This window comes from Labrus bergylta, chromosome 14, assembly GCF_963930695.1.
Source record: "Labrus bergylta chromosome 14, fLabBer1.1, whole genome shotgun sequence".
NCBI classification, from domain to species: Eukaryota; Metazoa; Chordata; class Actinopteri; order Labriformes; family Labridae; genus Labrus; species Labrus bergylta.
The window spans coordinates 24,938,223-24,964,968 of NC_089208.1; the positions used below are offsets into that span (position 1 = coordinate 24,938,223).

The 26,746-nt window shown below is 40.6% G+C and overlaps 1 protein-coding gene across 8 annotated transcripts in view; it reads right to left on the reverse strand.

The window, feature by feature from the left end:
* dscama (Down syndrome cell adhesion molecule a) overlaps positions 1 to 26,746 on the reverse strand; it is a 111,198-nt gene that overhangs the window by 81,315 nt on the left and 3,137 nt on the right. For 5 of the 8 annotated variants that reach the window (XM_065962802.1, XM_065962799.1, XM_065962798.1 and 2 more), the window contains exons 2-4: positions 5,904 to 6,221; positions 5,641 to 5,790; positions 5,072 to 5,122 (exon numbers count right to left, since the gene is read on the reverse strand). In XM_065962802.1, coding sequence (XP_065818874.1) covers positions 5,072 to 5,122; positions 5,641 to 5,790; positions 5,904 to 6,221 — 519 coding nt within the window. The remainder of the gene's footprint in view (positions 1 to 5,071; positions 5,123 to 5,640; positions 5,791 to 5,903; positions 6,222 to 26,746) is intronic. The other 3 variants (XM_020631187.3, XM_020631188.3, XM_029276880.2) reach the window with 1 other exon arrangement.

Sequence of the window (26,746 nt, forward strand, 5' to 3'; positions counted from 1 at the left end):
AATCTTTAAACAACTGTTTCCAAACCCAGCAGCACCGAGGGCTGGTTTACATGAGATATTTACTGGTTAACCTGAAATCATTGGTGTTTATTTAATGTTATTTAATTTGGAATAAATAAGTTAGTACTTAACCCTTTAACTATCGAATGCTGAAGAGATAGAGATAGAAACAGAGTGCAAAAAGGGAGCAGAACCAGAAAGATTGAAACGAAGGAAAAAACGAGGGAGAGCTGAGCAGAGCAAAGGGAATCTGTGTGATGGCCGACGGCCCTTGTGCTTTAGCTCGTGTGCTGAATGAAAAGAAGCCCCGGCATGGGTGTGTGTGTGAGTCTCTGCAGCATTGCTGGGGGGTCGGCCCCCACTCGGCCCTACTGCTGCTGAATGCAGAGCAGGCAGCATCAGGCCAAGGCAAATGACTACAAGGCCTCCTCAGTGACTGCAGCACAGGCTGCACCTGGGGAATGGCCCTGCACAGAGAAACAGCCGCAGCCAGCCACAGTCCATCACTGCGCATCCCATGAAGCAACACTGCAGGAAGTGCACACATTAACAACAGGCACAGTCTTTCACCAAAGTACAAGGTTTCCTTTTTGAGATTTTTAATCTCTTCCTGGTGAGCTTCATTCACGCCCATCACTTCCACATTAATCAGAGTGATCATCAGGGCCTCGTCGTCTTTTTGACAGCAGACTGTGGTACAAGGAATTCTGTTTAAAGGAAAAGGGGTGTCACGCAAGACAACAGGACCCCTCAACACAAATATTTTCCCTGCTCTGTTCCATCATCACCAACACAGACACTCAAAGCAGCTCTGGATTATTACTAACTGGTTTATTCCAGTGTGACATCAAACTAATAGCAGTCACTTCCAGGTGGATTACTGCAGAGATAACGGTACCAGTACATGAGAAGATTATGTGAAATCAGAAAACCTATTTGCTTCTGTTCTTGTTCTCAGTCCTAAGCATAACATTCAGAGATGAACAGTTAAACAAGGAGGCTCAATCTATCTGAAATGGTCTGTGTCCTTATTTTATGTAATTTGATACACTGCTTTCATCTTTGGGTGACTTAATCTTTACACAGAAACATATGAGCACCATTCAGACAACCTGAATCTAAAGCATTATCAACGTTGACTTAAGTCACATCCTGCCCTGATGTACACTTTTAAACAAAAATTAATTACAGTAAAATCATCATGTCTCTCACACACCTGTAAATTTAAAGGAAATAATGTTTGCTTGCCAGCATCACTGCTCCACATTTAGTGTCTCATTAACGTTATTCCTTCAAATTGCTCCCTTTAGTGAGCTTAAACAAAAACAGAAAATAGGGCATCACTGAAGTTTTTTTTTACATGTACATGATGTTTGTTGACATTCATGTTAACTATTCTCTTTGTTTGAATGGTCGGGTTATCAGACACATTCCCACGAGTTTATCAAAACCACAAGAGCATCACTGTTCAGGTAAATGAACCTGCAGCTACTACTAATGGTATTACTTCAGATGCATAGTGAAAATAAACAACAGTTAACAAATTTGAGCTTAAAGATTGCAAACGCTGCTTCTTCCTTTCATTTCCCTCATTGACCTCTTAAGTTCTCTTCTTCTGGGCCCTGACTTCTGGTGAAGGTTTGGCTTCTTGACAAAGATATGAAGACAGTAAGACAGCTGGATAAAGACGAGACTTAATCACTGCACCATGGTAACACCAACAGCATTACAAAGAGTATGTTTTCTAAGTAAAAATAATATTTCTGTACAAATATTGTATTGTTAAACAACAACATTTAAAATGGCCGAAACCATTGAGCACCAGTTTGGTTAATTTTGCCATTTCCATCCCTCCTGATTAAGGGCTTTTCTCAGAGCCAAATTATACAATGACTGATTTCCCCATTGTGTCCAGTCGTTACCAGTAAACCCATCATGATAAAACTGGGACCTGATTGGTTCCCCTCTCTAAACAATGACTGAAATCCTCTTAGTCGGGACAGTTTGTAGCTTTTGAATTGATGCGAGCTTAGATAAATAAAGCTTTTTAAAATGTTGAACAGAGGTGCAAGTATGAAATCTGTTGAACAAGTCGTAGGCACAGCTGCGAGAAACTGGTAATTTGTATAAACCCAGAGTTGGTCCTGCTTTGTACTCTTACTTGTATTCCAGCTAAGTTTAGTAAGACATTTAATTTAACAGAGTGATTAACCAAGTTTATTTGTACATCGATGGCTGAGAAGAGGTTTAAACTAATCCTTGCATCCAAACATTTGGTAAAGTTGTTGTGCAAAATGGAACACAAAACAATGTGGATTTTTCTAAAAGTCCAAGAAAAAACAACAGATGTTTGATTTTTTTTAAATATACTTCATGCAAATTGTCATCTACAGGCTATTCTGTTCCAACAATGACTAAAGAGTTAATGATTCATTGTAGAAAATTAGGGGATTTTGTCATTATCTGGAAAATTGGGGAAAACAATGAATGACTTCTGCTGGATTTTGGTGCATGAACTAATTTTTCACCCAATAAAAACGATCTTAAATTTGACACCTCTGACCAGGGACACACGCTCATTAGCGTGCTAACAGTTACAGGTAATCACAGTGTTCTGATTGGATGTTGCCAGTTCTTTTGGATACTAGAAACTCCAGTTAATATTCATTACAACAGAAACATGAATATATGCAGAATGAAATAGCACATTGAAGGTATAATATGTGACATTTTAAACATTCATAAAGAAGATATCAAATACATCTGATTCCTTACTGAATAAAGCAGTGAGAGGAGGAGTGATTTCAAACTCCCTCTGGACTTGTTGTTCTCAGCCCTGTGTTCATACAGGACGGGGCGGTGCTTCCTTCAGCTTGTTTATGTTTTCCTTCATGGGCTCAAATTAATGTCAACTCCTCCCTGTCCAACCGCAACATTTTAAAAGTTGGTGGTAATTATGAGGGGAAAAAAGTATTTGGTTTTGAATAATAATTCAACATGTGTCTGAAGGATAATGAATTTGTCATCAGTCTCTTAACTCAAAAATAATTTGTCTCCCTGCCAAACTAGCGTAACAATCAACATTTCTCAGTTCTCATAAAGCCCTGGGTCACTGGACAGCCACTTTTAAAGCACAATGCAGTACATAGCACTGTGACTTTTGTTGGTTTTACTGAAGCCATTTTTCATCATAATTTTCTATTCTTTACTAATGGACACGGGGCCTCTTTGAGTGGTTCTTTGTTATTCGACTGAAAAAGGCTCCACGTCCATCGAGACTAACAGAAGGCCTTTCCGACGGCGCAGCACATCATGTTACACCTTCAACACTGAAAAGCCAACTCAATTATTTATGCTGGAGACAGAAAAGCTACATTTCACAAAGTTTTTTTGTTTGAAGTCCAAGTGTTGATATTATTTTTATTCATTAAAAATTAAAATGTCAATGCTCGGCCTTTCGAGATGAGGGGGTTAAGCCATCTTTCAGGGAGCTGTCAGTTAGTGTGCATATAGACTCACAGACATGGATACACACAGACAAAGTGCACTTAAAATGTGTGTAGAAGAGGATGAGGGGAATGGACGGAGCGTCGGTAGGATGCGTGCACTGAGACGTGAATAAAGACCATTTGCTCATGGATTCATAGGCTTCCGTCATCCATTATTTAGCATGGAGAAGAGCGGTGCATTGGTGGCTGGATGATTTTTCTGACAGCGTTTACATGGCTGACGGCTAAAGATGTGATGATTTTTTACCGCTCGAGATAAACACTTTGTGCTAACAGAGCTCAAACTTTTTTTATCCTCTCAAAGATCCACAAATATTCAGTCGAGACAAAGAGATGTGCTTTAAAACTTTAAAGTATTAAGTGATACATTTAAACACAATAAGAGAAACTGCAGGACAGTTTCCATCATGGATACACCAGTATCTGAAAACATGCTCCAGGCAGATCCATTTATGGACAATTAAGAGATTGCTATAGATTTCAACATGGCTGATTTCGCCTCAGTGGACAAATGTAAAACGTCAACAAAAAGAAAGCAGTTGCTAGCCAGCATTTGCCCTCCACCCAAAAGCAAAATGACATTAACTCTTGTCTATTGAGTTTGCTAAATGCCCCACATAAAGTGAATTTGCCCCCCAGGGCTGGGAAACAATCACGCAGGCGAGCGTTCCATTTAAGTGATTTGAATGATCGGAGAGCTGCAGTGCCTCCTATCAGCCGCACAAATGGGTCAATACACTGAGACTAAGTGACATGGCTGGCAGCCTGCGCTCTCGCGGAAGACCCGGGCGGAGGAAGAGGACCGGGACCTTGCTGTCATTGGGTCAGACAGACGTGGATACACACACGCACACACACACACACACACACACACACACACACACACACACACACACACACACACACACACACACACACACACACACACACACACACACACACACACACACACACACACACACACACACACACACACACACACACACACACACACACACACACACACACACACACACACAGAGAATAGGCCAGGCGGGCTAGATGGTACAAGCTAGGTTCATGTCAGATGATCGGAAGAGTCACTTCAGACCACACACACGCACCTCTGCTGTCACTACAAACACTGCTTGGAAACGTCATCTGGCCAGGATAAACTTTACTCAACCCTCTGAACTCTGCAGTAGAAATGACCCGATGCCAGCTACAACATTTCTGATGTGTTTGCATACATAAGGTCAATTCTTTGAGAATCTTTGAATGCTTCATATCCCTAAAATCTGAACAAGATGAGGTCTGACAAGTCATGATGAGGTTATTGTGTTTTTTTTTTTTACTTCAGCCAACTTCAACAGAATTGAGGACAATGATCCTGCAGCGAGACTGCGGTCACCCTCGCACGTTTTCCACTGTGCACAAGGAAACTATGTTATGAGCAAACATACAGCGTGATGATGATGATTCAAAAGACAAAGGCTGTATCGTTTTCCAGCAGGAAGAATAAAACGCTCAAGCTGCAGTAATCAGGTTTGACTCTGGGATCAAGATAAATATGTTCATAATACCTATCTCCTGGAGCCACATGGAAGTCGTTTTCATCCTGTTGTAGGCCCCACCTTGCAGAATATAAGTGCATTGTATACGTAAAACATAATTATATAAATGTCAGAAATCTCAGTTTTTCCGATTCTTGTCAGGTTTTTTTAATAGGGTAAAGCTATTTTTCAAATGGTTTCTACGGAACCACATTTCAACATCGACTTTCATGCCAAAGCTAAAGATGTAGCTCTGCCACGTTTCTCTTTGTCTGACTCCTTCATTTTGTTCTTCACTCTAACATTTCCCTTATTGTAATCATGACAGGATCAGTTTTATCTAGCTGCTCACTTAGTACAATGTGTCTCATTTGGTGCTGTGAAAAAAAAGACAGTAGATGTCCAACCAAATCTGACCTGGTGTCACACGATGATTTGTTCTCACTTGTTTGTGTTGAGTGTTTCATTACAGAGTCATGTGGTGCAGCAATAATCCAGACAAACTACGGACTGATGCTAAACTTCACACAGACATAACCAGCATGCTCAGTGGAACATTGTAAAGCAGGACTGTCTGACAGAGAGGTGCCATGACTTACTTTCAGCGTTGATTGACATTGTGTCTTTCTCCCAGGACACAACGGTGATGTAGGCCTCCACTGAGGCGGGGATAATGCACTTGAAGACCGCCACATTGCCTCTCATGGCTTTCTGGTCCTCCACCCGGACTGTGTAGGGCTCTCGTAGGACTGCGAGGAGGGACAGAAAGGAGCGTTGAGTGTAAGACAGAAAACAGCAAAGACAAGCTCCTTTTGATGACGGATCATGATTACATGATTAATAAGTGAGCGGAGAAACTGACCGGCCTTAATGTGGACATCTTGGCTCCTGATTCTCCCTGAGGGGTTCTCCGCTGTGCAATAGTAGCTGTTGTCATGGATGAGTTTGCTGAAGCTGGAAGGGGGGATGTGGAAGATCTGAAGGGTGCCATTGGGGTGCACATGGCGGATCCCTGGCACATCATAGATCTCCTCGCTGGTGGCCAGGTACCAGCGCAGTGAGACAGGGGGCACGCCGGCGGCGGGACAGGGCACCGATGTCCCTGTGGTGCTGGCAAACACTACCTCTTGCACAGATGCATTGACAAAATATAAGCTGGAACGTAGATCTTCACAGAAAACTGCAGGAGAGGAGGGAGAAAGAAGAAACAAAACACAAGTGTTAGACGTGCAGTGAGATTTTATGAATTTGATAAAAACCTTGAACATTGTAAGCCAGAGGTCTTTAAATCATTTAAATGAAAAAAATATTCACTGCTGTTAAACCCCACAATGTAACAAAAGAACTTGCACAATACTGCATCTGTATCTTGCTCTGAATTGAGGCCAAGTGTGTTTTTCCCTGGTTGACCATTGTGTTTGTGCTCACTGCAGTAGAAGGAGGTTGCAGGAGTGAGTCTCTTGTTGTCTATGAAGAGACATTGCAGCAAAAATTCTGGGAGAGCAGCAGTGGATGTGAAATAACAGAGGCAGCAGAGAGCTGCTTGTCTGTCGACACAACTATCCAGTAAGACACGAAGATCAGTGTAAACAGCTCAGAACACTGATCCCTTAATCAATGGAAAAGAACAATTATCTGCAGATATTTAGATTCTGGGTAAATTATTTTAGTTGTGTTTCAAAGACGACACAAACCTTGGTGACTGTGACTTACTTGACATTTTTAGCTCTGCTGTTTTTCTGATTTAATTCACTTTGAAGGTAATGTATTTGAGATTAAGACCATTGTTAAAGAAAATCAAGACGTTTGGTTATTTTACTTCTGACTAATCAGAACAAATCCCTCTAACATATATCTGCTTATGTATTCAGAATGTTATGGGGGCGAGGGACAAAGTCTTTGGTGTCTGAAGCTTTCCTGTTTGACTTATCACGTCTGAGCAGCTCTTGGTTGTATGCAGAAAGAATCTATGTTGTAGAGTGAAAGAGGAGGATGCACGAGTTAATATGCAATCTATGGAGCCAATGACGGGACAACTATTCCAGTGTTTCCCCTACCATTATATTAGGGGGGCGCCCCCCCCCCCCAACAACCTCCGCCCATTTTTGTGCCTTTATTGTAGGGATAGGATAGTGGATAGAGTTGGAAATCAGGGAAAGAAGTCATTTAAGGATACCTTTCCGATAGAAAAGGACAGCTGTCATTAAAAGTAACACATGAACACCAAGATTCCTTCAAGTGTTTGTGTCGTTGTGTCGTTGTGTCGCCGTGTCAGCTTGTCCCCCCCCCCCCCCCCCCCCCAACACTGTATTCTGCTTTTTTTATTCATCAATCCCTATAAGCCTATGTCTGCATCTAAAGGTAGAAAACTATCTGGTAGAAGACAATGTCTCCAAACTTAAAGTGCTTCCTCTCAGCTCAGGTTGTCCTACTGTTCTTTATGACAATCTATGATTTATCTCTTTTGTCAGTCTTCAACAAAGTTTTGGTCTGGATGTCCAGTTATATCCAGACAAAGATAAAGTTATCTAGTAGGGGTGTCAGACTAACCAACAAGTCTAAGGGTTAGAAACATTCAGAAAAGAGTCAAAAATTGAGCACAATTCATGCAAAATTGTAAACAGTGTAATTTGGTTTGCAAAGTGTGGCTAATGTTAGCAGTGCTAGCACCAGCCGTTGTCTTCGCTGCAGGTTAACATCCACATGTCTGTGCTAAATGTGAGAACGTATTCCTCTGATCGATAAGTCGTTTTAACTTGACGCAGCCTACATGCATTTTTAGTTTGTTTTTCTCATTTAAAATAATGTCGAACCGTGCTGCTCCTATGAGATGCTATCCGTTTATTAAGCTAAAATTACCATAATCGTGTTGCAAATTCTCTTAGCCCGTTTATGGCAATTTCCATTACGTGTTAGCATCAGGCTAACAGACTCAAATTTACATCCTGGTCCATCTGTGAAGGCCAATGAAACAGCCGCTACTGCTAATGTAAAACCCAAGATCCTTTCTTAAACCATCAGATGAGCTAGAAGACCGAACACAACCAGACAGAGTTCTCAGAAATCCACTGAGCTCTTGTTGTCACTACCTTCAGGGCTCCTTTTCTAACAATAGAGGAGTGTCTCAGTAAACATATGGAGGCACAACTCAACGCTAATCAAGCTTAAATAATCACCCCCAAAAAACTAAAAGGACATGTATAATACACGAGGCTGTGTCATATTACGAGAGATGTTATGTTCCCAAGATTAAATTGGTGTTAGGAAGGTTTTATCTGTCTTCATTTTTACTGTTTTTGTGTTTTCTAACCGTCACTCAACCGAACATCATCCATTCTCCTCTGTGACAAACTCATTTGCATTAATGCTTTCATCAAAATTAAAAGCTGTCACGGCTTACGTCACCTCCAAAATGTTTTATCTCGCTCTAAATAAGTGATATGTCATTGTTACAAGCTCAAACACTCACTGAGAATCTGTTCTCATGATTAGAATTTGGAAACTGGCGAAAAAAGCAAAGCTGCTGAGCTGTCAATTTATCATGTTCATGTAGACGGTGAGCAGCAGAGGATGTTTCCAACAGTCATCTTAACTAATGAAGGAAGTCAATGTAATGTGATGCACTTTCCCTGTAGTAAGTTACTGTGCTGGAGAAAAACTGACAATGTAACTCTGTGCTGTAATGGACAACCCACACAGCTGGCCTGAAGCCAGGATATGTACACTGGCTGGATCCCAAGGAGGAGCAGAGGACTCGTTTAGTCCACTGACTCCTCAATGTTTGTACTGTTTATTTTTCAGTTGCAGAGAAAATAAACAGAAAGTAACTGCATGCAGAACGCTGTATGAATTATCATTTTTAAATCTGTAGCTTTACAGTATTTATTGTCTCTGCACTTCAGAATAAGCAAACTCAAATCCCTCCAAACTACCTAAACGAATGAGTGACGCATTAGCAGCTGAGGTCATGATGAGTCTAGGAGGTGCTGGAGCATTCAACAATAGCATTGTACCTACTGTATTGTTTTAAAGAGAGATGAAGAACTCTTAGGAATTCAATTGCATTGTGAAATGGGTCATAAATGTACATGAAAATACAATACTGGAAAGCGACAGCGTTCTTACACCCTTACGCCCTGTTCTTATCTGTTTGACACGGTGAGGTCCATATCAACTCCACAAACATCAAGACAACAGGGGACAAATCATCTAAAAAAGTTAAATACCCATCCACTGTCTTATTAGTTAAGGTTTGCTCCTACATACACAGGTACAACAACGTCATCTCCTTTGACATATTGTATTGACATTCATACAATATGTCTAATATAGCCCAACCCTAGTGGGAGAGCTGAACAACTTTACCTTTTGGTGTGACTATATATGTAACAGATAAGTTAGCGCTGTGCTGTAAATGTAGATTTATTTTTTCACTGAAGTCAGTTTAATTTGCAGGGTAAATATAATAAAATTGCTAGTTTGGGAAGAAGAATTCCACAGTGAACAAACAAAGGAGTGGCAGTATAAGCGGTAGGGCTGATCTTAGCAGCAGTGTTTCCGTGTGAGCAGCCTCTGTTAGTCACATACTGTAAATATTTCAGCCATCTCCTCAGTATCCACAGTCTGTGCTCTCTCTGTTGTGGGCTCTCCCCGCCTGTCGCCAGCCTGCCTGCCTGTGCGACAGCTGCCAATCCCCCCTCCCTGGAGACCCAACATTTTAGCGCTTCATAAATTCCTAATGAGCGCGCTCAAATCACCGGCCACTTCCACCCACCGGTCGTTCAACCTGTTACGACAAACAAACACCACGGTGTACACATGTTTCCGCACATTTGGAGCTACACTTACTTCACACATGCAGTACTCTGAGGGGGCCCAGGCCCGGAGGTGTGGAAAGGCAAACAGTTGTAGTTGTCGACAGCTACAGGACTGTAGTTTCTTATCTAAGAGGTGGTGAGAGAGGGCAGAGGAGCCATGACACGGGGGCGGCTCTGGGTTTGTTTCTTTTTTTAAATTGATCGTCACACTGGCCATGATGAAAGCTGACCATAGTAACATTAAAAAAATGATCGTTAAGATGGAGAGGCAAATAGTGAGGTGTCCTTTTGACGATAAATTTAATTTAGGATCCAATCTGATGAAATGGTGATGGGGTGTTTGAGGTATTTGGAACGACTTACCTCAGGATATCAGGGAAACAAACTGTTTAGAAAACCACCACTCCCAAATGTTTTGTCTTAATCACTTACGTGTTTCTAATTTGTTGTTAAATATCTTTTAATTTCTTTTAATTGAGGTAACATTTGTTATGAATGGGCGCTATACAAATAAAGATTGACTGATTGATATTAAAAAGCACTCTGTGACTGTGTTTTTAAAGGTGCTACTTAAATTCATTTTCATTATTATAGTCTTTATTATAAATATACATTTGAAAGTCTGCTACGACTCAGCAAGTCACAAACACTTTGTGTTGTTTTTCAAAAGGTGCTGTGTGAATGAATTCAATTCAAAAAGCTTTATTTGTCCCCAGGGTGCAATTCAAACAAAAAGTGACTATGATATATAAAGTTATTATCATAAATGGATTAAATAAGTCTGCATTAATGCCGTACAAACACAAAAAAAAGCCTTGCTAAAAGGGCATCGAGCATACGCTAAAAAAAGGGAAATGAAATGGCTCAGTCACATCATGATACATGAAGAACTCATCAAGAGTTAATTTACGAGCTTGTAATCACACCGAGTAACAGCTTGTCAGTGGTTTCCTCGAGTAGAACAATCTGCCATCGAGATGATCATAAAATCTCAGCATCTGTTGTGAATGGCACGGAGCGAGTGTGACTGTTTAAACAATCGCTGGATGAATACTGCGACACATTGGACTTAATTTGGCTTTAAAAAAGAAGACATACTGCGTAGTCATGTGCTGCACAAACACAAGAGGCTGTTACTGGGACACTGTGCTGCAGCAGTAGATGATCCTTTGTTGAATTTGAGTAAGGAACAGTCGACTGCATCATCGAACAGACATGAAGTTTAATGAAACAATATAAGGACATGACTTTTGTTATTCCAAAGACACTGTCTAAAAATAAACAACGCTGTATTTGTATGTTAAGATTGTGGCTGACGTCCCACATTTAATGTAACTAAACAAACTGTAAAACACAGGTTTGCAGTGAGCTTAAGGAGGAGTTACCCAAATTAAGAAGAGGAAATGTATCAAAGAAGAAGAGAGGATGCCTCTCTTTTTAACTGCCTTTGTCCCAATTCTGTTTTGCACCAACTCATGAAAAATTGAGACCTGCCGCCCCCCACCATGTTCACCAAGCATTTCTGGGTGGCTGACTCCTTAAGCTGAGAAAGCCTGATGGACGCAGAAGTCTGCCAGATCCCAATAGTTCAGATAGATACAGTAAGAGTGCATTTATTTTTCAGTGCAATGCCAAGGAAAACAGTGAGGGTGGGGACTGAGTGGGGAGGCGGGCGAAGCTGAAAAGCACTCTGCTATAAACAGAGAGTAGAAGAAAAAGAAGGGAGAGGGGTAGTAGATGTCATGACTGAGGTCAAAGGTATGCTCCGTCTCAGTTGTATCCCACAAACCTACTTCAATTAATACTTTATTTCTCACTTATTCCTTTTCTCTTCTCTTGGTTCTCTGTCTCTCTGCTTTGTCCACTGTGTTCCTCTGTAACCTTCGTCTCTCCTTCACGCTCCTCTGACCCCATCTCTCACATTCTGACCCGCTCCACCTTCACATGAGGACGCAGGTGCAAAAAAAAACACAATGCATGTGAAGGTAGGGAGCCAGAGAAGAAAATGGTCTGTATCACACTGCAGCCAGCTGCCCACAGACACACTCTTCTGTTCGGTGTTTATACCCACCTGTAACACCTTAAATGCTGTAGCTATAGAGCAGGTTAAGATAAAGTTACATAAAAAGTCGCCTGCTGTTGTTCTGGCTAAACGTAAGAAACATTAAACACATTTTTTTTGTGGTAAAAAAAAAGCGATGAAGGTGGTATGTGTGCTGAAACTGTGTCCAGTTTTGCGTTTTCATACAGTCCCTGATGTACAAAGGATCCAGACTGGTGCAGCTTCTCTGCATAACATAATCCCCCTCAGTATTTTAAGGACAACCTTCAGATTTTTCCTTCACTGTTTAAAACATTCTTGTGAGGACGGAAGAATACTTTTACTGCCGTCCCTGCTGAAATTACATAACCATAATATGTCTGTTTAAAAATATTTCATTTTGATATTTGCTTGTGAATTAATAGCCCAGAAAAAGAACAGCCCAGTTTGTCACAATGCTTGGTTGCAAGCAAAGGAGACAGTATGTGGGTGGTTGTTGGCAGTAATCAAGTGTGTTTGTGTTCAGCACCGTTAAATAATAATCTCATTAACGGCTGTCATAAAATAGTAAGATGTAACACACATGCAAATGAACATCTCAGAGATATGTAAGGCATAGTTTTTACAGAAGGAAGAGGAGACGAGTCCTTTCGGGGATCTATCGATAAAACTGGGAACACAGGAGGAAGCTCAAAACAAGAACGGGCTGAAGCTTGAAACAACAGATAAAAGATTCATGTGGACCCTATCGATAGTCGGTCAGCCGTCAGCCTGGCTGCCAGATTACGGCTGCAGTCTGCAACACTTTGGTCCACATCTCAAAGTGTTTCTGTCTCTGGTGATAATGCTGCTTCTCTCAATCTGAAAGTTAAAATGAATTCATCTTTTTAGATGTTACCAAAGCTTCTTTAAAAGCCCTTAAAAAAACGGGGGCTTTTTCTTTTTTTTCCTTTTATCTGAGAGTTTCTGGGTTTTTTCTTGTGCCACACTGAACATGAAGGAGATTTTTGATAAAACAATTTCCTGCAAGGTTTTTTCCCAATCTTTACCTTTGGTACATTGTTAGCGTCTAGCTCTGCACATGAAGCTTCTGAAGTCAATAGACATTCACAATCGGAGTCCTCGGTATGTGCTGGATGAAGATGGTCATAGTCACTTTTAGACTAAAGGAAGGAAATGGCCTTCTTAAATTGTATAGAAAGAGCGGCCATGTTGTTCTATAGCAAGCAAGCCAGCTTGTTTTAAGAAGAACATACCTCGTCTTCTTAACCCGCCATTTCCCTTGAGTCCAGAAGTTCTTATTTAAATAACAAATTCCTCAAATGTACAAACTGTACAAAGTCATTCTATCTCAGTCCTTGGCATGGCACACACAAACCATTTCAATATTATGCCGAACACCAACGCACTCCCATGCCTATCACTCCCACACACACACACACACACACACACACACACACACACACACACACACACACACACACACACACACACACACACACACACACGCTCTCACTAACAGGCACCATATGCCTGCCTGTGCTGAAGCCTGTCTTAATCGACATCAGTTTTCCATGAGCCAAAACCACAGAGAGGAAAAACTGATATTGTTTAATTATGAATCATACACATGTATAATAGATGGAGCTCCTTTATTTCTGTGTTTTCTGTCTTCAAAGCTCAGAGAGAGGGCAGGGAGGTGGGGTCCTGTTGGGTAAGTGAGGTGAGCCCACGTTCTTCTTCTTCTTCGTCTTCTTCTTCTGTGAAATAATGCTTGGCACGGTCCCAGATGTCAGCACCAATTGGTGGCAGACCCTACTGACGCCTCTAATCGTGGATCGCAAGTGACTTCTGATGCCGTCCACCCATAGAGGAGGGACTCTGCTCAAGGGCACCAGACGCGCTCCGGTCAAGGAGAGTGCATGCGGGCGTGTCAGAGGGAAGTGGGGGGATGAGCGTTAATGTCTAGAAGACCATGAACACGGAGGCTGACACGGGGCTCGGCTGACAGCTGACACAGTGACGAGTCAAGGCAGCCAGTTATGTTCTTTGGTTTTGCCCTGCAACCATTGCTCTCTCTTAGGGTTGTCACGATAGCAGATTCTGAAACTTTAATACAATTCTAGTAAAAATCAAGAGATATCGTTACCCGTTTGGATACCTGCACCATAGTTCAAAACTGTCATCATAGCTTTGCAGCCGTATCGATTCTATAACATCTGCAGCCATACATGTATTTGCAAGGAGCACATGACGATATATTGCCATACTGATTTTTTGAGCACAGCCCTCATGTGTGTGTCAGAAAAGAATGAGTATGGACCATGGACACAGTAAATCATGTGTTTTCCTGTCAGCCGAAAAGTGTCCAGATGTGCTCTGTTTCAGGTAAGGCGGTTTCCTGTGTGTTGTGTTAAATGCATATTAAAAAGAGTACACCTCATTGCCACAGTGCCTTCATTAGAAAACCAGTTAGCAGCATCGAGTGACACTAGTATGTTTGAGAGAAACAACAGGAAAGGGTGCAACACTGAAACAAATATTTGTCCCCGCGGATTATTCCTACACAGTCAGAATGATCACAACTTTATCCATTATGACGGTCAATATTTATGTTTCTGTTACTTTTCCACTTTTTTGCTCAAAATGTAGATAATCAATCAACAAGTCAACAACCAAAATGTGTATTTTATGGGAGGACATTTTCTGTTTTCAGATATATTCAAAGTAAACACTAAAAGACAGGTTTTTGAAAAGGCCTCAGAAACTCTATTAAGAACAAACTCAGGAGCTTTTTATTTCCCTGTGATGTGTTTTCAGTAGCACTAGTAAAGCTCCTTTGACAATGCCCATCAGTGGTTGCCTCCAAATCATCCAGGCAATTTATTTAAGTAAATGTCAGATCAATACAGGTCCCACCAACACACCACATAAATAGGCCTGTGCATTAGTCTGTGCATTAGCGCACTGATGTGTCAGGGGCTTTTTAGCTGGGCCTGTGTTTACCTCAACCAAACACCATTAATCAACTGTATATGGATGAATGCGGTCTGCAGCCTCTTGTTGAGTTGTAGAAAAAAAACCTCTTTGTAGCTTCATGATATTTCATAACGTCTTTCTGTAACATCCTGATATTCAGCCTTTCTTTCTATTCTTTCACATTGAATTAGTAATTAGCCACACAACAACACGTCTGTCCTTCTCAAGGCCGCTGATGTATTTAAACATTGCAGTGTGATTGGCTCTCAGCCACAGTGTGGCCCTCAGCAGGTCAGAGAGCTCTGTGGTGCTACAGCGGGCACCGGGGCACCAAGACATTAGGGCGAGTCCACTGGGGCAAACAGGCACTGAACCACACTGACAGCTCATGGCAGGCTACGCAGGTAATTAAGGCAGAGCTCTGCAGAAACCGCCTGGGGAGGGGAGAGCAGGGGGTGGGGGAGTGCAAAGGGGGGAGGGGTAGGGAGGGGCTGGAGCCGGGGTGGGGGACAGGACGGCCTCATGATGACAGTGAGTAAGCATCCAAGCCCCCCTCCTCCCCTCCTGCCTAGGGGCTTACACAATAAGCAGTAAAGACAAGCGCTGTGTTGATCTGAGACGCAGATCAGAGAACAGGGTCCCCTCACTCCCCCAAATCACCCGCTCCCATTTTGCCCTCATGAATAATGTTGAGGGGTCGCTTAGTGCCATGCTGCCACTATGTAAAACCAATGATATCCTCCTCTGATCACAACTCTCTGGAGGGCGGGATGAGAGTCGCGGTGGAGTGGGTTAGTTTATGCATATGATCGCTCATTTACATAAACGCTCACATTAGAGGAGGGAGTTCACGTGCGCTTTGAGGACGTTAATCAGGTACATCACCGGGGTGGAAATGGACAAATCCACCAATAAAGAGGCAGAGGGAAATAAAACAGCAAGCTGGCTGAGGAAAGAGGAGGAGAAACTCCTGCGAGTGAGTAAACAAAGCCGATCTGCTGCTGCTGCTGAAGTTAATATGCAAAGGCACATCAAGAGACAGAAGAAGAAGAGGTAACAACAACCATATGAGACATCCATAATGCTCCATTACCCTCCCTAAGTGACATAGCACAGAAATGACAGAATGTACCCGATGTAGCAACTTCTAATATTATTCCACATGAATATCAAAGTGTGAATCAGAGCTTGATGTAGATGCTGGAGCTACAGAAGAGCTTTGTCACCACAGAAAATAGCTTACAGTACATACTGTGCAACAGAAGACATTTAATCCCATGATATACAGTAAACATGGAGCCTCTCATCTGACACATAAGGATCAACAAATTAGCATTTTTCAATGTTCTCTTCTGCGTATTATGTAACTCAATCATCTTGAAAATAGAAAATAGCGTTTACATGCGCATTGTGTAGACTCCCCAGGAGTTGTCTCTCTGTTGTCAGAAATCTCCTGAAAGACTCAGGATTTTTTCCAGGAGTTGTATGTGTGAACGCAAACAGTCACATTTTTTGCTCGGACTTCAGTTTCTCCTGCCAGACCCCTAGTATTTTTTCCGCAGCAAGTCCGAGTGGGCTGCTGTGAGAACGCAGCAGGATATTCTCCGGAGAATTCACCTCGAGCCAATAGGAGGGGGAGTGACGTTTATATACTGTGACTACTGCACGCTGCATAGAGTGTATACATGAAACCACTACGATCTCTGTGAACGTAATTAAACGGCTGCATTACATTTTCTGTTCACCAGTATGTTTTTCTCCGCTCTTTGGTTGATGTTGTCCTTCGCTACACGTAGCGCTGATTTAAAGACAAATATTCTCATTATAGTGCTCTATTGAAATGTTGTGAAAAATCCTACCAAGCACATCTTGTTGTGCACCATTGGGCCAGCTGGCCATAACCTAAGGAACCTTGTAGTTTCTAGAGGACCTCCTGTTTTCACATTCTTCATAAGGAATGGAAATAAAGTATCGTTGGTTCAGGACGTTTGTTGAAGATTTGTAGGTGCAAAGCAGAATGCCCTCCAAAATAAAGATATGAGTCTCCGCCTCCTTTTTGACAGACTTTGGGACGATCTCAGTATTCAGAGTGTTATGAACGCCATTAGATATCTCAAACACTCAGCGGGCCACCCCTCCAAGTGAAGGGTCGAGGAAACACTGGACATCAACAGGCCTCTTTCCATACTGTACGCAAGCAGAGCCAGAAATGATTGCATGTATAGATACGATAACATCTCTTATTTATTGCCATACATTCAGACTTTTTCCCTGTGTTTATTGTGGATGCTCATGTCGCAAAAACAATTAATATTGCAATTGATAGGACAGCTCTAATGTACAGAGTAAGCAAAGAGATAAAAGTACAAGTCATCAAAATGTATATCATTTTTTAGAAGCATTTATGGAAGCCAACCTATTTATATCAAATAAGCTACAAATAGTAATTTATAGGGGTATTTATTGAAGTTTATAATCTTTATCAAATGTGTCTGAAAGAGAATTTATCTACCTCCACACAGCATCCACATCCAGCCATGACTCTAAAGAATAATTACAAAGAGAGGCCAGAGTTTTTCCTCTAGTAGACACAGGGATGTCTGAACAGTCGTACAGTACTTGACTGTAATTTGTATGCAATATATCCCGGCACATTAAACACTGAGCATGCTTTTAGAGAGTGAAAGAGAGGCTTTATTTCTATTTCGGTAAAATCCTCACCACCTCTGCCTGCTGTACTGTCAAGTATACTCTGCCTGACTGAGCTGATAGACGGGAGAGAGGATGAGAGAGGGGAGGTGGATCTCAGGTGAGCTGAGAGGGAGGACATTAAACCCAGCAGGGAGGGATGAACCAGGAGATTAGCCGAAGGAGGAAGGCTGACAGCTTTAAGTTCATCTACATATTATACTACAGCACAGCATGGGAGCATATAGCCAACATACAGTAGGGCCATATCATAGGCATTGGAAAAGAATAATAATAGAATTAAATATTATTTCATCAGAGTTTGAAGTAATATGTCTGCTGGGAAATCTTTCAGACTTAAAGGTTGATCATTGGCCATTAAAACGCCTGAGGCAGACCAATATATTTGGACTCTATCACAGGTATATTTCTATTGGCTTACGCTGAGTTTTTTGAAGAAAGTCAATTTGAAAATTTTGAAGATTTTAAATTTTAGAGATTATAAGTGGTGTCATCACTTATGAGGGTGGAGTCACGTGGTAACCATATAATGTGTTACGTTACATTATACGTTAAGATGCATGACAATAATATCATGACTCAGCAGGTCTGTCATACTTGATGTATTGTTAAACAATCCTAAGCGTATACATCATGACATCTGATTAAGTGAAGAATATAAATCCAGGATTCATGTATTCACTGCATTTTGGTGTCAGTTTCACCTCTTAGCACGCTACATCCTTTAACTCATTTACACTGCTGTCCATCATGACGCAGCTGTCTCATTTTTCTACTTTTAGCCCACTGTCGTCGTCTTCCTCTTTGGCCAATTCACTTCGGTTACCTTCATAAGCGCCACCGTGAGGAAGAGTCATGAAGTGGTGACGACGTGAGTCAAATTGGCAGAGAATCTGTTAAGGTTGTTTTTTAGAAAAACTTTTTGTTCCGGCATGAATAATTGTATCAAACAAGTAAGTACAAATTATTTATTGCGGTTTTGATATATTTTCCCGTCCATAATCACTAAGTTTAGTAAAAACACAAACGTTCAACTATGTTAGAGAGTGATTTTTTTTTGTTTTCAAAACAGCCAGACTCCGAGTCCCTCTGCGTAGTCATTTCAGCAACAAAAAAAAAAAGGTTACCTTATACAATACTGATTTCTCCCCCTAACATATGTATCAGTCTCACATATCCTACACCAGTCAGGCTTCAATTTCCTGCTTTTTTAACCAAAAAAAAAGCACTTCTCTCAATAATATCTGATCAGTGCAGCTACAACTTTAGTACTGCCAAACACTCATTGCATGGCACCTCTCCAGTTAAATGTAGCTCTGTTTGTATTTTGGGGGATTTGTTTAAGGTTATGAGTAATTCACATTCGGTGCATTGGAGTATAAAATGGCACAATTTGTTGAAAAACCTATTTTCCAGAATACATTCTCAAAACATGGCAAAGGGCAGAAGACGGCAGAGGTCTTAATCCTCTGAGAAGTCAAAAAAGTAAGAATGTGGACCTTATACTACTAGAGAGAAAAAAAAAATTCTCTCTCATCATTTTCCATTCAGCTACAAAACAGAAGAAAGTGATGAACATGCAAACAATTAACACTCGTGTAGAAATTTTCAGTTTCAGTTTCTCTGTAATGTTGAATGCATATCTTAAATTGAGTTTCAGACCTTAAAATTGATTAAATAGATTTGCCTACATCTTAATCATGGTGGTTTTTAATGTGCAAGATATTTGAAGCTTTTCCTCTCGTTTAAATTGAACAACAGTAGATGAATACGTTGTAGTTACGTGGTAGTATTCTTAACGTTCTTCTCTTGTGCATATTATTGTTTTGCATCTTCTTTGGGTGCTGAAAACAAAAGCCCTCCGCAGCAGAGAGACAAAGAGGCGAAATAAGCTGGCAGTTGACAGTGGAGGGCAAATCAAAGTCCTGGGGTCAAATGGGATTGTGGGTCAGATGACTAGACATCGTTGCCTTTCTGCTCACAGCCATCCTCTTATGCCTCAGAAAAATATCAACCACCCCCACCCACCATCACTTCCCCTCCACTAGCACTCCATTTGCCTCAAAGGCGAGAGTATTTTATCTTCACTCGCCCCAAAGACCCAAAGAGTCCACCCTCTATTACTACGATGCAAACACCCAGTAAGACTATTTTATATGGATCTATGTTTAATTTTTAGAAAGTTATCTGCATCAAAGGTCAAAAGAATGTGTGAAAATTCACATATTGAAGCCAAAAGCAGCATTGAATCTTATGGTATAGGCACATGTTATAGGGCCTTCATTATGTAGTCCTACAGGAGCCTGTCTATACAGCGCTATAAATCACCCTGATGGATACACAGTCAATTGAGAGTAACACAGCCGGGCAATGGCTGAGAAAATGGCAGCAATCTGCATTAGAGCTGCACTCAATCTGCACACAGATGAGAGTGATTCTTTATTAATCATCATGTTCTCTGTGATCACCCGACCAAAGTACATCAAAAACACCGTTTCATTCATGTTCATAACCATCTCCTACTGCAGCGTTCCATACATCTCTCTCTGTCCTTCACCTGCATCGTGTGGATCCTGCAGCCTGCCCGGTGACAGGCGGCTCTGCAAATACTGCCAGCCAGCCGGCAAAATACATATGAACGTATTCAGAGCGTTTAGTGCCTGGGATTAATCAAATTATAATTTAATCATCTGATCAAACAGCAATTAGCATAATCACTTCTGGGGAAGGCCTGATAGAGCGGAGACTGGAGCGGAGTGGAGCCGGGGGCTAGCAACACTTTAATGAAACATTTGCCCCAATGTTTGAAAATGTTACACGTTTCAGGCTACAGGAACAGAGCGGGATTTTGAATGCTAATCAGCACGAGTTTGGTTATGCATGATGAATGCGTCCAACACTCAGCCACAGGGGAAGAATTTCCAGTGAGGTCCAGATTTTATGATTTGTTGTTGGCAATGTCTTTATGGTTTAACATTAAGTTATTATTCACACAAAAAATGTTACTATGTATATTCTTTTTTATTATTATTATATATTACATGATTGTTTTATTTAATTCCAATCCTTTCTATTTAATGCAATGGATCTTAACCTGCTCTTTTAGAGAGAAGTATCACAGATATTTTCACCAGTGTTTCCTCCCTGGAAGCGCTCCCAGGTGTCTCCACCTATTTCATCACAAAGACTTTAGCACCGGGACCCGACCGGGACCCGACCCCCTGAGAGTCTTAGGTTCCATATGCACTTTGTTTTTACTTACGATAAATTAAATGTCTTGATACAAGCCTCTTGTTTCATTTTCCCATAAAAACGGATAAAACATGATCTGACCTGAATTCTGTTTTTTTTAAAACAAAGTACAGGTAGGAGTTATAGTTGGACTCAAAAAGATGTAGCTCTGTATGTTATCAAAATGGTTATGGATCGTTAAATAATTCTTAAAGTGCAAAACAGTCTTTTATATGTTCATTTGAGAGGGATGTTAGAAGGATATAAATTACCTTTAGCTGTGTCTTAATGTGAGCCTTACCACAGAGAGCAGACAGAGATGTATCTTTTATGTGAAACCATATTTTAGAGTATAATAAGAAAATGATTAGAACTACTGCAATGCAAGCTTTCAACCATTTCTATAAATATAACTCAGGTGTTCAAGTAGCTAAAACAAGTAATGAACCAACAAAGGTTTAAACAGAAATAAACTAAAGGTCACGCAGAATAATCTTTATGTAAATCCAATATTTAGATGTCAACATAAAGTAAATACAAAGATAAATAGTTCCTGTTGCAGTGCTGATCCCTCGATGCATGCAGACAGGTGTCAGAAGAAATCCCAACAGGTTGACACCATGTTAGCATCGACTATCACCACAATGATCTCCAAGGAATAACAACCATTATGCAACTAGTATTTAGTAGTATTAGTATAAGTATTTTGCTTTGGGGAAAAAAGAGAACAAATGAGAAATGGGAAATTAAACTTATCCAAAGTGGGATTTCTTTTGGTAGATATGTTCAGAGCAAAAGCAATCAGGACAGTTCAAAGGTTAATATCAACATTTCCGTTCTGTTAATTAATCTAAAAAATCAACTAGTAAATCAAGATAAAGGTTTAGGTCATACAAACCTTTAGTAAGTGAAGGACTACAACAGTTAAATATTTAAATGTCATTTTTACTTCAAGGAGAAGAACGAATGCAAACCTCCACCTGCCAAATCAGCCACACCACTTATCATGAATATTTCTTATCCTTCATTAATGGATGAGTTAAAAAATAATAATTCATCCCCCCATATAGTGTGCACTGAAAAAGAAATGAGCTATTCAGAAAAAAAAAGAAACGTTTTTTTTGCTTGTTTTTTTTTAACCAGGCTGTAAACATGCCAGTTCTATGGCTTTTTTGAATAGGTGTCTATGTGACTATTTGGGCTTATTACAGCCAGCCTCAAGTGGACACCCGAGGAACTGCAGTTTTTTGCACTTCTGCATTGGCTTCATTTTTTAACACCAGATGTTGGCTATATGATGATACAAGTATTCAGATATAGCGCTATCAATAAGGCAAAATACTGAGATTTTGCAGATAAGGAACAAACGATCATTTGTCTCCAAATGCTAGCCTGCTTATTTAACAGAAGAGTGGGATCTGTGTTATTTACATTGTTTCATTCACACATACAGCATTATGTGCTGAGGTCTACACTACAGAGGACGCTCTGCTACTGAATTGTTTTAGTGGGTCATTGTGGCTGCACTACAGCCACAAAAAACTGCATTTGTGAATCTGAAAAACAAAATGCTTTGTTAAGTCCATCTAAATAAAAATACAAGTAGCCATGGATACATCTGTCATGTTTAACATCAAGTGTAAACTAGAAGATGATTAAAGAGCGATGGCCTTTAGTTACAGAGAGCCTGAGCTAAACTTACATTTTGTTGTACCTGTGTGGCTGCAGCATTAACCTACTGGCCTACTTCCCAATGAAGCCTACAGACACAAACAACACAACTAATGGTCATCTTGTTAAGTAACCAGTCCAGTTAACGTGCGCCAAATATATTGTACTAAGTGTGCCTGGTGCAAAAATACTCCCCAACACTGTCTCCTTGTCTCATTCCACATACAGGCACTAGTTGTAAGATACATATCACAGGAAACACCAAAGGTACTCTAAAGATTTGTTTTTTCAATCTAACAAAGCTGTAGAGATGTTTTACCCATTTACTGCCCCTTTCAAATAAAAGACTATAAAGTGTGCTTTCTGTTTTTTGGATGCAAATTAAGTCACCTGTGATGAGTTACTGACAAAGATCAGTAAACACTGATTGAAGTAAACATTTTGTTAGCATCCATCACACATTCACAAGCTAGGAAAACTCTCAAAGGATGTTTTAATGTCTGGCCTCTGGACTGCAGAGCTTTCTCACCCCAATTTCATCAACCTTATTAAATTGCTGACATTTAATAAACTTGCACTGCTCTCATATCAGTTGTGAACATGTTCACTACTTAAAGCATTAGGTAGTATTGTTAGAGGTTATTCAAGAATACTTTAAAAACAACTTTTGTCACTAAAAAAGCAAAAGAAATGTACTTAATGGAAGGGTTAGCAATTTTCAAAAACTAGCATGATTTTGAAAGTAGCATTCCCTCAGTTCTCTGTCTGCACCCCCTCCCCTCTGTGCTCCCTCTAAAGCCATGCCCCTCACTTACTCAGTTCATTGCTTGCAATTTGAATCTACGTTGTCTCATGTCTCAGTCAGCGGTAAGTAAAAACAAAACTTTATCATAAAACATGTAAAAAAAAAAACAAAGTGACTATTTTACTGCTCACAACGGACACAGACAAACTCATAGTATAAACTCGGTCGTCAGTGACGCCCTTTGAGTGTGGGCTACTCCACACAAGAGTTAGAGAACGAGCAGGGAAACAGGAAGGCGTGTGATTGGTTCATCAGATTGGTACCTCACGGCAGACATTGGTTGAAGTTTTTACAGGCAGTTTTTCCTTTGGACAATTTCAACCAAAATCTTAAAAAGTGGATCTGGAGGGAATTACCAACCCTGCCTTTAAGTGTACATTATGGCTATAACAGAGAAAATGATAAAGTACAAGCAGTGTCTTTTCCCAGCTCCACAGAGAATAAAGGCTGTTGAGACTTAATCCATGTCCAACAATATAAGTGTGTGATATAACAGTGCCTGAAATAGCTGTTTCTGCATGGAAAAGCAGGCTGATTGGATATGATTCTGTGAGCTTTAGATACAACACATAACACAAGCTGACTCCTTGTCCCTCTTCCCCCTCTCTTTCTCCTCTCGTTCTGCCTCACTACACACCATCATCTCCTTAAGCATTCTGGTCTGGGTTAAATGAAACCTTTAACAGTTCAATGTGCATCCATTAACATATGCTTGAGTCTACTCTCGTCTCAACAGCCAAGCTAAGGCGCGAGCATACGCACACATCACAGTGGAGCGACACAAAAATCTCGACCCGATGGCACTGACAAATCCGGCTGTGATTAGTGAGTCCATGCAAACAGCGTGTCACTAATACCTCCTAATGTTAAGCCTCGTGCAAAATGAAAACAAAACAACAATGAAAACCTTTCTTCGATCTGTGCACCCCTACATACAGACAATAAGAATTCAAAGATATGACTTATTCTAACCTTCCAGCTAAATATTAACACATGCGTCATAATGAGTCTGTGTTATTGAGTTGTCACTTCAAAGGCTTCAAAATAACGGATAAATAAATAACCTGGGTTAAATGAAGATATGATAATGTGATGAATGCACTGAAGCAGCATCAGTAAATACAGCCGCTCTGCTCAGATGTAAAACACGTTAACACAATAATAGTTGTTCCCAGTGGCCTACATTGTGTTGACTGCTGTGCTGATTCTGATGTGTGCCTGACGAGCTGAGCTGAGTTGTTGTTTGCTGATGTGTGTTTCTGTGACTCCGTCAACCCGCCCTGGCTCTATGCGAAGTGACAGATGTGAACCAAAAGACACCAGTCTGCACAGACCCAGTTTCCCACTGGCCTTAATGTGACCTCTAACCAATGCACTGATCATTGGTTAAAACACTAACCTATAGTTTATAGACTAATGTTTATCATGGAGCCCAAACACAGAGCAACAAAAATTGGCTTGCTTTAATAAATGCAAACTCTATCATGATGTTGGGCTGCTAACTTAATGTTAAGGATAAATCAACAAAAGCTTTTCTGTAAACATAAACGTGATCACAGTTTTATTGTAATTAAGTGATCTTGTGGTCTCATGGTGCTTAAAGTGACCTTTTGTATTCCCAAATGTTGGACCGAGAGCCTAAACTTGACATAACCATTAAACTCCTAACAAGTGCTGCATGCATGATATATACTTTCATTATCCTCTCTATGACTGCATCACAAAAGGCTCCCTGAAACACCATTAATAAGAAAATCCCCTTTTCTGCTCAGGAGGCACACGTTCACACTCAGCAGGTGAGCTTTGGACCAATCAGGTGCAGTCAAAGATACATTAATATCCATGTATTCACATCATTCAGCCAACGGATCGTCATTCAGCCTCATCAGCTGATTTCATATGTGCACGTTTGAATATTTGTTTGTTTATCCCACAACATTTTAACACCAGAGTGTTGAGTAATTTTGTTGTAGAGCACTGATTGAAAGGAGTTAACGCAGTCCTTATGTTAACTGTGCTTTGCTTGCTATGAGCAGATATTCTATGAAATGTGAAATATTTTTAAAGGACAATATTAATATTATATTATATATATTGACTGTTAAAGTTTGCAGACATATTTGTATGAATAAGTAATTGAAGTGGCTTTTGTTGATTTCACTCTTTCACAACTGATAAAATAACAGATTTCTTCGTCTCAGATATACAGACACATACATCGACTGTTTTATATAAATATACAGTTTGTTCATGTTCAGCATGTTCATGTTTGATATTCTTATTGCAGACCCACTCCTCCTCTCTGAGCTTGATTGGTTATGATCGCGATCCTTATCAGGGTTAAAATTGTGCTTTTTTTTGTTACTCCTGATCAAATAAAAACATCCTAACTGCTGCTGACAGCTGCTTTTTGTCTTTAGTGCTTAAGAATATCTGTTCAGCATGAGGAAGCTGTTTCCAATCTGTTGCTACGATGAACTGAACTGGAAAAAAAATACAGAAATACAAAAGAAAATTCTGCTGCTACATTAACCATGTTTGAAAACTGGATTAAGTCGGACTGAAAATGCTTATGTTTTAATAAGCGGTGGAACCTTTTCTCCAGCAACCCCTCGCCATCCTAAACTGAAAGCTAAAAATACACACGCACAGAGTGATGCTAAGAGCCAATTGAGGAGCTCGCTGTATATTTACACAGCTTATTAGTGTCCAATTGAGCATGTGTCAGATTTCCCCCCTCTGGCATAGCTGAGCAAAAACAACATTATGCCATTCCCCCGATTTTATCTCTTCATCACTGGAATATGTTGTTCCCATTCCATTTAGCTTTTAATAGACTCTTCTGCAAGAGCACTTTAAACGCTGAAGCACTGCAGAAGTGAACTCCACAGCAGATTTGACTCTCTACAGCGTTGAATTGTTTATATCGACTGTAGCTGGGATTGCAAATGCGTGCTCAAGTTGGCAAACTCAAGAGGCAAAAAAGGAGTTTGTATCGTTGATACTATTCATAAAACACCTCTGCAAAACTGCAAAAAGCTGCGGTGTTAATCTTTAGATATATTCTACCAAGGGGCAATGTGAATATGCACACAAACAGACTTTACCAGGACAACCTGAGCAGAATTTACATGTTCATGCAATCAAAAATGTACATCAGATCAAGTGACTCCCAGCTCTGTTATCAGGCTGAAATCTATGAGGAAGCATCACCAGGGTCACCTGAGCAGAGTGCAGCGTTGCTCGAGCCCAAAGCCCACACTGCAGCAGCACTCATTACCCAGTCTCCATAGAGACAACCTCAGCAGCCTGTACTGGGCCAGAGCCCTAAAAGCCTTTATTTCAGAAACACACGTCTCTCTGTCCAGAAGAGGTACAAAATGTTCGATTGTGATGAAAGCTGCTCATTAAGACTATTATTTGCAAGGGGGGAAACGACAGTGCTGCAGAAA